The sequence below is a fragment of the Misgurnus anguillicaudatus genome, chromosome 24 (genome assembly GCF_027580225.2).
Source record: "Misgurnus anguillicaudatus chromosome 24, ASM2758022v2, whole genome shotgun sequence".
Lineage (NCBI taxonomy): Eukaryota > Metazoa > Chordata > Actinopteri > Cypriniformes > Cobitidae > Misgurnus > Misgurnus anguillicaudatus.
In genome coordinates, this window is record NC_073360.2 from 22,142,268 (window position 1) to 22,153,676 (window position 11,409).

The 11,409-nt window shown below is 39.0% G+C and overlaps 1 protein-coding gene across 3 annotated transcripts; it reads left to right on the top strand.

Annotated features, from left to right (window-relative positions):
- Window positions 1–241: 241 nt before the first annotated feature.
- hic1 (hypermethylated in cancer 1) lies at window positions 242–10,756 on the top strand. 3 transcript variants are annotated; one of them, XM_055196627.2, is made up of 2 exons: window positions 242–480; window positions 6,301–10,756. In XM_055196627.2, exon 2 carries the CDS (start codon window positions 6,318–6,320, stop codon window positions 8,517–8,519), a length of 2,202 nt encoding a protein of 733 aa, XP_055052602.1. In that variant the 5' UTR covers window positions 242–480; window positions 6,301–6,317; the 3' UTR covers window positions 8,520–10,756. The 3 variants fall into 3 exon arrangements, with proteins under 3 accessions (XP_055052602.1, XP_055052601.1, XP_055052603.1); XM_055196626.2 differs by lacking the exon at window positions 242–480 and adding an exon at window positions 1,574–1,975; XM_055196628.2 differs by lacking the exon at window positions 242–480 and adding an exon at window positions 4,566–4,650.
- Window positions 10,757–11,409: the final 653 nt, after the last annotated feature.

Sequence of the window (11,409 nt, forward strand, 5' to 3'; positions counted from 1 at the left end):
TATTTAAATATTTAAATGCCTTTTAAGTGTTTTACAAGAAATGACCTCCATCTAACGAAAAATATCTGAATATTTTGTCAGGTCTGTATGTCATTTGTTACATTATTTCTAGTATTATAATCAATGCAGTCTGCTGTATCGTGTTGGTATCGTGCGCTCTGTCTCTTATAACCTGAGCCAATAGGTGTCGCTGCACGCGCAGTGTACAGTACAGTTGGTCTGACAGCCGGACGCTCTCAGGTTTTGCGTCCAGATTTTGAAGTGTCTGATCCACACTAACACGCACACACGCAGAGAGAGAGAGGGAGGTAGAGAAAGAGAACGGGAGAAGAGTAACGACTAGGGAAAACACGGAAGAAGCTGGTAACTCCGGGAAAAGTTGACGTTACAGAGGAATTTTTCACTTTTGGGGATCTTTGGATGGGGGAATCCCGTAAGGGCAAAGTCAATAGCGGCAGGAGCATCAGACATGAATCCGAGGTGAGTACTCTGTTAATGCATGCATCGCGCTCAGACGCGTGAGTTACCTGCGGCGCGTTCAGGTGCGCTCACTGAGCGCGTGCCAGCATATTTATCTGCTACATTATGTTAACTGGCGCTCGTGCTGCAGGCGTGTGTGGACAGCAAGAAAAGCTGTTTTTTTTTTTAAATCAGATATTTATTTGAATACACCATGTTGCGCATTTAAAAAATAAACAGCAAACTGTTTTAAAGTTTTTATCCTCATATATTTTAAAATGTATGTACATTTTTAGCAACCAGAATAATTATAGTGAATTAATTTTATATAGGCCTAAACAAAAATTAACCGCTATACTGAAAATGCATCAATAGGCCAGATGATATGATATAGGCTTTAGATATTAGACTTTGTACTTTTAGAATAAATACGTAAAGAATTAATTAAATCTACTACTGAAAGCTATTACTTTCCAACAATGCTTATGATATCATATCACTACATTAATCTTTGTCAAGGTGTTGACAGATGAAGTCTGCGCAAATGCTGAAAGTGTTGCTGTGCTGACTAAACCCAGAAAACCAATAAATGTCTGTTTACTTTGTGTAGACGTGTGTGAGTAAAGACATTTTATGGACCGTATCATCAAACGCATCTATTAAAGGGCATACAAATAACTGAAACGAATTAGCCTATCAATTTAAGCCTTACATTTTTACATAAAACAATTACAGATGAATGGCTTGTTTATATTGATGAATTAGCAATTAATCGTGTCAAATTAGAATAATGGCAACCATATAATTTGTTACAGCAACAAACTTTGTGTGTAAACAAGCAGGATTGTGCATCCACAAGTCGACTTAGGACACTTTTCTAAAAAAAGAAATTTTGATGAACTTTATACAAAACGTATGATCAAGGTCACGCGCCACATAGTTCACACTCATAATAACACTCTTTAACGTAAGTGATGTTGCGATATACGATAAAACGCCTGTCTCTTTAAGACGAACTCTCGATGCGTTGTGAAGTTCAAGTTGGGGTCACTGTAAGTTCCTGCCCTCGATTTTACCTTTTAGTTTTATTATAGACTGACATCACACGGGGCGCTAAAACACTCAAGAAGCCCAGAAGCCCCATTATCATCTCCAGTCGCGTTATTGCATGGACGCAAATATAGCCAAGGAAATTACAAACATAAAAAATCGAGGAAAACTGATGCAGGAGTAAGCACATATTTTTATAGGAGGAGTGGGTGAGTGAGAGAGAAAGAGAGAGAGAGATAGAAGAGCAAGTAAGAGGGAGGAGGGAGACGAAAAGAGGGAGGGTGAGCAACAAGAAATTCATTGCAATTAATAATAAAAAAGAGCTGGCAGTCGTGCTCGGAAAACTGGCATGGTTTTTGGGAGGCTGGCAGTTCAAAGTTGAAACGTCAGAAATGACTCCAAAAGACTGTTGAGATGATCATTAAGAGAGACTTAGATCGGATGGCAGAAGAGATCGGGCATCCAGGTAAAGTTTTATGCTCTTTACATCTCAACTCTTTATTTCAACTTTATGAACAAATAATGCGTAAAGTTATAATATTAACACGAGCACGAGGTTTTATTTATTCTCTTTGATGCGACTTTAAATTTGAGAGCACTATAAATGATCAAAGTAAAACTTTAACAATAAGAGCTGGTTGTTTGTCTTTCGGTTTTAAAGACTGTATTAACTTCCGCGCTAGGACATGATTGTTTTCAACATGAAAATACATTTTACAAAAGTTTCAGAGGTTCCACTTATCGACTGCTAAACGTTAAGCTATCTTATGTATTAGATTTACATGAGACTTTATTATAAAGCATTATAAACACGTAACGTTTGTATTTGCAGGATGAGTCCAAAAGGTTTTGTAACTGCATATTGATTTCTTCTTTAATAGACTACAAAGTTATTTCTTCATCATTGATCGGACTCACAGTCATCGTTAATTGAAAATTCATTGTGTTTCATTGTGTTTAAATTTAATACAAGATAAAATTGGCACCCTGATGCATGTATTTTTAGTCTGATCTACAACTAAACTATTTAAAATCCAGCTTTAAGTAGCCTATTGATGTCACTGGATAGTATTTTAAACGCTATTCTTTGTTAAGTCTAAACAATATTTCCGGCCATGTGTATACGGCAGCCTTACAGATGAGCTCCCAATAATGTCATTTATTATTACAAAAAACTAAAATAGGTTTATGTACTAAGAAAATTATCTGAAGCTTATGCAGCATAAAAAATGTTTAAACGCTAAACACTATCTCTCAGACTTGTGATGGGTCGTTATGTCATGACATTTATAATAGACCTAACAGCTCATGGTTTTGTTTATTAACTTTTTCACCTTGATTTAACACTAAACCAGAGTATTGCAACAGGCCTAATTTTTGGTTCTGTGCTTTCTTACGCAACTGTACTAAACCTATCATAAATCTATAAAAACAGGTTTGGATTATTTTAAAAAATCCGTATTATCCTCGACTATGGAGGCCACATACAGAGTATAGTGAGCAATCCTCGCAGTGGTATTTATGAATGAATATCCAGAGCTCTGTGTTCAAAGAAGAAGCGCTTCAGAAAATATCAAGCATCCGTGATAGAGGAAAGTTTTGCGCATGAACCACTGTACTCTTTCCAAACTTTTACATTTAACATATACACAAATTTGAAAAACGCAGGTGTTTAGCCGTTTAAATCACTTAAATGTCTCATCATCAGCAAAGATCTAAGACAAACTGACTAATAGAGTTTGTAGCTTTCATTCACAAAACTACAATGTCTTAGGAAATACTTAAAATAAACACAAAAACGTTGTAGTTTTTTAAGCTTTTAACTGAAATCAATTAATTGTTTATACCTTTAGAAGTCTCTGACAGAATAACACAACTATATTCTGCATTTGATTTATATATTTAATACAGCACTATTTATTTATTTATTTATTTATTTTATATGTTAAAAGTCAAACTTGACATATCTGGCGTGTCCGTACCTACAACACCTGATAGGCTATTTCAGTTCACATTTTAAAAAAGTTATGCTTTACTGACTGATTGTTTATTCCTTAAAGGTACATTAGCATCAGTGTAGGGGATAAATCTCACAGGGAGGACGATTTCGCGGTACAAAGATGACAGACCGAGGGCGGGGGGAGAGAGAGAGAGAGAGAGAGAGAGAGAGAGAAGTCGTCTTAAGAACACAAGCAGACCCCTGCCTCACCCCAAAACGAGCAAAATGACAACACAGACAAAACACAGGGCTAATGAATACCAAACCACCTAAAATATGACCCATGCACTGTCTTTAATCCAGTCCCTGTACCATACCAAATATAGCAAATAACCCAGGACTCTGTCGCACGCCGACCACGTACAAATCTTCGCAATTTTTTAGCATTGACATGCTTTTGATCTATTTATTTTTATTAGCATTTTTTTTATTAACTCTGTGCTTATTAAACCAACTGCGTTGACTGTGGATTCTTGGGGTATTTTCTGTCAGATTCGTATATTTTGATGATTTATTAAAAAAATATTTTGTCAGACCCATTCACTGACCAATTAAAATTCAAGGATAAATAAGCGCGTTTTAAAGACGGGTGACACGCGGGAGGATGTAAGTGTTTACGCGTAAAGTTCAAACAATCGTTTTAAAACACGATTTACTGCTGTCAACATTTCCCTTTAAACCTGATGCTTTGAACATATGACAGAAAAAACTTTTTAAATGTAAAAACAAGATGACAACTTTCTTTCCTTCTTTTTTAAACGTGTAGTTTTAAACCATCGCAGACAGTTTAACTTTTTTTTATTTCGTTTATATTTCTTCCCCCTTTTACATAGGCTATTAATTAAATTGCTAAAAGTTCCTCTTTAAAGCAGGTTGGGGACAGTGCGACAGTTATGAATCATGCGCTAATATAGCCCAAATGCTGCTTTCTCAAACTCTCACATAGAGGAAATCAGCCAAAAATGGATCTTCACCTTAAAATACACCTGTAGGTGATGAGACGTGTCCGTGGGCAGCAGGGGAGGGGATAAGAGCTACACAAATGCATTGCTTTTTATTAAGAGGTCTTTTTAAAGACGCAGACGAGACAGACGGACTGAGAAGAAATGTTGCGGGTTTGGTTGAGTTACTCCAGTGTTAAGGTAATGCTGTCTGTATGCGGCAATTAATAGCGTGTCGTCTTCTCTTTGTTTCCGCCTTTTAGCCAGTGCAGCTGTGTAAAAATGTATCCTCTTTGTATCATCAAAAATTGCATAATAATATCTGAGAAACTATAAATAACTCGTTCGGGAATAAAACGGAAGACATGTAAATGAGGAAAATCGTCTTGAATAACCTTAAACGCATTTACAGACTGAAATAAAGAGGGGGTGTACAGGTGCACCTCAGACCAAAGATGTCAGCCAGTATTATTTCAACAAAAAAAAGCATTAAACTAATTAAAAATATTTTAAACATCAGTATTGATTAAAGTGTTACTTATTTGTTTAATAAATATCGTTTTAATACAAAATTATTGTTTCGTTAATACATGTACAGAAATAAGCGAACTTTATATTTATCTTTATGTATTGTGTCTATGTGCACGCGCGTCGGCTCCCTCTTTAAATAAAACAAACATATATTTAACAGGATACAGATCTGCGATTTTATATGCATCACGTATATCTTTGGATTTTAATTTTAATTAAATTAACAAATATGAATTACATGTGTAGGTTTTTCTTTTTTACAAATGTGTATGGCGAAAGGATGCTGTAGTGTTATTGTTCGTGTAGCAATAGGATGCTGTATTAAGGACTAATACAAGTTTATGACTGTAAATGACTGCATTTAACTTTATTTTTGTACAACAATAATCTGATGTTAGTATTTATTTAACGTCTTGTTTCCAATCAGTAATAATTAATTCCACAGGGACCCTGACAATAGATTATATCTCATATACAGACTATTTTCATGCATGACTTAAACTGTATATTCTGGTAAATTTATAATGTGTATTGTGTTTACTAGACAAGGGCTATCTAGTTAAAGCTTTGCATTGTTGCTGTAGTGTTTGTGTATTATATGGGCATATTGTGATGGATGATCTTTTAAAAATGTATTCGTAAGTCACACTTCTACACAAAGTGTCCTATAGTGAATTTGCTGCATTTTTTTTCCCACCCCGTTTATGTCTTCTGTTCATAACACATTCAAAAAGCTCACTCTGACTTTGTTTAAAACTCCACACACCACCTCTGGAATTCTTTATCGGGAAGACAGCAATATAAAAACATGTTTATACTGGCATTTTTCCTGTGTCTTTTTTCTTTCTTTTTTGTTAACTGCACTACACTATAGGTTTTAAACATGTGGGTTTGTATCTTGATAATGACAAAACCATAGCACTTACTGGTTTAGTTATACAGCTCACTTTTATGGAGTCAAACTGATGCTGCTTGTATTAAAGGAAAAGCTGAATTGTTTAGAAGTAGTTGCAAGTTGTTCTACCTGAAAGTCTGCAAAGATATCTACCGTATCTGTATACTTATTTTATATCTCCAGGTTGTGACGTTCTGACATACAGCTGTGCCCTATTTATAAATAATGTTTAAGATATATTTTCAGAACACAACAATTCTATAAAGAGTAGATATGGCACGGCTTTCTAAACCATGTAGTGCTCCAATAACAGCATAAAGATTAGAAATATTATATTACAATATTTAATAAAAGCTTATTTCTAAAAAAAAAAGTTAATTTATGTTTGTCTGACCCACTTTTGATTAATTTCTCTTTTGCTTCAGGTGGCGGTCTAAAGTCGATGCTGGATGCCATGGAAGTCCCAAGTCATGCTAGGCACCTCCTTTTGCAACTGAACACACAACGCACCAAGGGCTTCTTGTGTGATGTCATCATCGTGGTGCAGAATGCACTCTTCCGTGCTCACAAGAACATTTTGGCTGCCAGCAGCCTCTACCTTAAGTCTCTTGTTGTTCATGACAACCTCATAAATCTGGACCATGAGATGGTCAGTCCAGGTGTCTTCAGGGTCATTCTTGACTACATCTACACAGGACGGTTAAGTGAAGGTGACCCCACCTCCCCCACTGAGCCAAATATAGGGGCAGTGCTGGCTGCCGCAAGTTACCTGCAGCTTCTAGATCTGGTAGCGCTATGCAAAAAGAAGTTGAAGAGGAATGGGAAGTACCACTTACATCCTAACCCTGGCTTCTTACCTTACAAGATAGGCTCTGGTGGGATGGGAGGACGTTTTCGAGTGTCTACTCCTGTCATTCAATCCTGTCTTTCTGGAGGGGTTGTGAGTGCACCTCGATCTACACCATTAGAGGACCTGCCTCCCCTCCCAATGGCTCCCCACGGAGGAGAGCTTTATGCCCCAGCTCCAACACAGGGGCCGCCACCTTACCCCCCAACAAAGGCGTCCCTGTCACCCCAGTCCAGCCTGCGCTTACCACCCACTGACAGGAACTGCTCATCCGTCTATGGCCTTGACCTGTCCAAAAAAAGCCCCAGTTCCCAGTCTCAGCTTTCTTCCAGTCACCCACACTTGATATCCTCACTGCACCCAGATGAGGATCCTGAGGGAGAGCTGGACCGAAGCACTAGCCCAATGCACAGCCCCAATGATGGCTCCAGAAAAGTAGAGACAGCTCACCACGTTGGGTCTTTAACCCCACATGCCTTCCCCCTGTCCAACCATCCCCTTGCACCACATCTTCCACACCTACATCGGTCTCATGGCCAGGAGTCCTACCCCTGCCACCCCAGTCCCGAGCCCATGGAGGACTCAAGAGAACATGGCAGAGATGGGTCTAGCATCTATCGATGGGTGAAAAACGAACCCTCTAATCCAGAGGATGAAGATGAGGAAGATGAGGAGGATGACAGTGGAGGAATGGGTGAGCAGGATAAAGACAGACAGCACCAGCACATGAACCACCATAAGAACGGCGATGAAAAGATGAACATGAACGAGAGGGGCTACGACAGAGGAACTGTGAACTGTGATGATGGCGAAGATGAGAATGGGACAGGTAGTGAGGAGACAGGAAGCAGCGAAGGCCGTTCTTCTCCCACTGGTGCTGGTGGAAGATATCACTTGCCATACGAGCCAGAGAGTTTCGGAGATAACCTATATGTGTGCATCCCCTGTGACAAAGGCTTTCCCAGCTCGGAGCAGCTCAATGCCCACGTGGAGACTCATAATGAGGAAGAGCTTAACAATGGAAGTGAGATGGACAACAGCAATAACAGTGGCAAACCCACTAATGCCCATGGACCTACAAGCTTGAATAGCCCTAGTGGTCTCCACAGCCCCTTCCCAGATAGCAAATCAGTGCCAAACCACCATCCTATTGGACTCGGCGAGATCATCCGCCCGTATCGCTGTTCTTCCTGTGACAAGTCCTACAAAGATCCAGCCACACTCCGGCAACACGAGAAGACCCACTGGCTGACGCGCCCATACCCTTGCAGCATCTGTGGCAAGAAATTCACCCAACGTGGTACCATGACACGCCACATGCGCAGCCACTTGGGCCTAAAACCCTTTGCGTGTGATGCCTGCGGTATGCGCTTTACGCGGCAATACCGCCTCACAGAGCACATGCGCATCCACTCTGGAGAGAAGCCCTACGAGTGCCAAGTTTGCGGAGGCAAGTTCGCCCAGCAGCGCAACCTTATCAGCCACATGAAAATGCACAGCAGCGGAGGGGCCGGCGGAGGACTCACCCCTGATGGCAAGCTGAAGATAGACTTCTCCGAGGGAATTTATCCCTTGAGCAAGTACACAGCCGAGCATTTGGGTCTAAAGCAGGAGAAAACCTGCGATCTACTCACAGCCTCGCAGCACTTGCTTGCAGATGCCAAAGCCATGGAGAGTTTCTACCCACTGTCAAAGCTGGCGGTTGAACACCTCGGCCTGGCCGGCAAGATAGACGTCCTGAACCAGACACTTCAACCCCAGGAGTCCCGCACCATCGATCGCTACTCTCCCAGCTAGAGGGGGGGACCACTAAGTAAATCTTCCAAAGAGACATCACTGTACACCAATCACAGTATTCAACTCACACCTCATCTTCATTTCAACCTTCACATGAGATTTTGGAGGCCGGAAAGTGTTTGGTCGTAAAATGCTCATGAACAGTGTTGACTTCTAAACGTGCCTTTGCAGTACATGCATTTCTTACTCCCGGAAGGAGAAAACTGTTTTATTTATAATCTGTTTCGACCGTGGACGCTCAGACAATGCAGTATTTATATAAAAACAACTTCTTTTTTGTTCAATCACCGAGCCAAACAACCAATTGAAAACCAAAAAGAGATTGTTTTTATTTATTTTTCTTTGTATGTTGAAAAAGCCAAAGAGAAAAGATGTCAGATGTTACAGAAGAGTGTTGCAATCATACCCTAAACTTGTGTACTAAGTGTTGTATATAGAATGAAAAAGCACATATGAACAATATTCAGGGCTTCTGTCCAGATCGGAGAGGGAAGTCTGGACCAAAGATAAAGCCAAATCTTTGGGATTTTATAGTAATTGGAGGACTTTTTATAGACTATTTTCGGAGTACTGGATCACCTGTATCTGATTTTCCAGCTTTGTGAATGGCCCAGTTTTTTTTCCATACTTAAAGGGAGCAACTAACAGAAGAAAGTGTTTGTTCCAGGATTTAGGTAATGTGATCTATGCTTTTCTCTGCGTTGTAGCTATCCCGCTTCAAGAGTTCACAGTGTCATTTCATTTTTTTATTTTTATCTTCAGGTGTATGGTCTTGCTATTTAGTGCTTTTATATTTCCTTTTCTTTCTAACAACTCAAATTTTTAAAAAAATTTACGAAACCCAAGTGCCTTTAAAGGGATAGTTCACCCAAAAATGAAATTACCGTATGCCATCATTTACTCATCCTCACCTGTATGAGTTTCTTTATTCTGCTGAACACAAAAGAAGATGATTTGATAAATGATGGTTAGCACATACCCATTGACTTCCATATTATGTGTTTTTCCTACTATTGAAGTCAATGGGTACCTCCAACTGTGTGATTACCATAATTATTCAGAATATCTTTTTTGTGGTTCAGCAGCATGAATAAACTCACACAGGTTTAATACAACACGAATGTGAGTAAACGATGACAGATTTGTATTTTTGGGTGAACTATCCCTTTAACTTGTTATTGAAAACGTAGCGAGTGCTGCCCTGTGATCTCACAACTGGAATATCTTTGCGCATATTCCAATCATGATATAACAATCTGTGTCCACGTGTTTCGGTCCATCTGGTGCTACAGACCAAGCATGGGTGGTGCCTTTGGAAATGGAGTAATATTTACAGAGGGGCAATCGAGCCCAAATGCTTTCAATGAGTCGCTCCTCTAAGCTAAATGTTTAACTTTAACAGTGAAAGCACTTTTGCAACAAATCCTGTATATATATATACAGTGTGAACAAACAGGGATTTACAGTATAGTGAATGATCTGGCCACACCTCTAAAAGCTTTCAAATGTGCGAGAGGGTCTCCTCGCCCCTATTATGGTGCAGTTAATTTCAGGCTAATGTGACGGTTTTAACCCGGCCGTGCCTCACACGCACACATGTAAATCCGCTAATGTGACAACCATCTGAACATGAGGAGTTGATCTCTCTCTCTCTTTCTCTCTCTCTGATACTGTGAGCACAAATAGCAGCAGCTGGTCCACTCAGGCTAAGCCCTGTGAAATTTCCCATTTTCGAAGACTGTTTGCGCTTGTCTGACCCACTGATCATAGATTTTAGGCCAGCTGACCAGGCCTGTGATCTACACGCTGCCTGAACATTTACCCTAATCCCTCAGCTACTGCACTAATATACCATAAACTACATTCATGTCCAAAGCTGTACAACAATCAATCCATCACTTTCACACAGTAACAAGTTAAGGTCACACTTGCTTCCTTTCTGTAGCCTCAAAATTTATACCTATCATGTTTTAATAAATCATGTATGTAAATGTGATTGAAAATGACAGCCCATGTATTTTTTTTTAAAGTTAAACAAATTCTTGTTGACCACTAGTTACAATTATAACCTCAGTGGGTGAATGTGAAGACAAACCATGAATGCACTGTGAAAGAACTCACATATCTGAAAGCTTTAGCTTGGTCAATATTGAACAAATTATAAAAAGGGTTTGGGAAAAATACCGAAGCTTTTCTCTGTAGCATGTCACGAAAAGTTTTTTCTTTCTTCTTTTTTTTTTTTTTTTAAAACAAAACAAACGTGAAATTGGTGCTTAACTCAGGACTAAGCCCCCATCTCGGTGTGGGTGTCACAAAGCTTTGGCAATACAACACATAAAGGCACAAAATGCTCTCTGTTTTTTTTTTTTACCAAAAAATGTACATAGAAACCCAAGCACATGCTCTTTCAGAAGGGATTGTATTGATTTTAAACCTGTGGTTGTTTCACGATGCTAAAAATGTTTTTTTTCCCTGAAATGATTCTTTGAAAATTATCTGTTTATGTTTTTTTCTGAATAGCCTATGCAACTGTCTATTTTTACATTACCAAAATACTGTAGTTATGTAATTAAATGGTAAATCAATTACCATAAAAGGCAAATTTATAAATTAAAAAATGATTTCATGATAAACGTCACTATTTCCACATGTTTCTCTGTACACTTGAAGGTACTTAAAGATTTACAGCACTTTTTAAGCTTACACATGCACCACGAGAAATGCCAGACAGCGATTCAGTATACTGTTAATGTTATGCTGTATAAAAGATGTTGTATGTTTATCAATAATTCGCTACAATGATAAACACTTGGCCGAGTTGGTAAGGAGGAAGCATATTTTCTCAAGTTGATTGACCCATTTGTTCTGGGCGGGCCGGGAGAAACTTCAT

Bases quoted from the DNA above. Each gene is read 5' to 3' on its own strand.
- hic1 (XM_055196626.2), top strand. From the start codon at position 1,924: ATGATCATTAAGAGAGACTTAGATCGGATGGCAGAAGAGATCGGGCAT. The intron at 1,976-6,300 runs GTAAAGTTTTAT...CTTTTGCTTCAG, and splicing joins AGAAGAGATCGGGCATCCAG to GTGGCGGTCTAAAGTCGATG.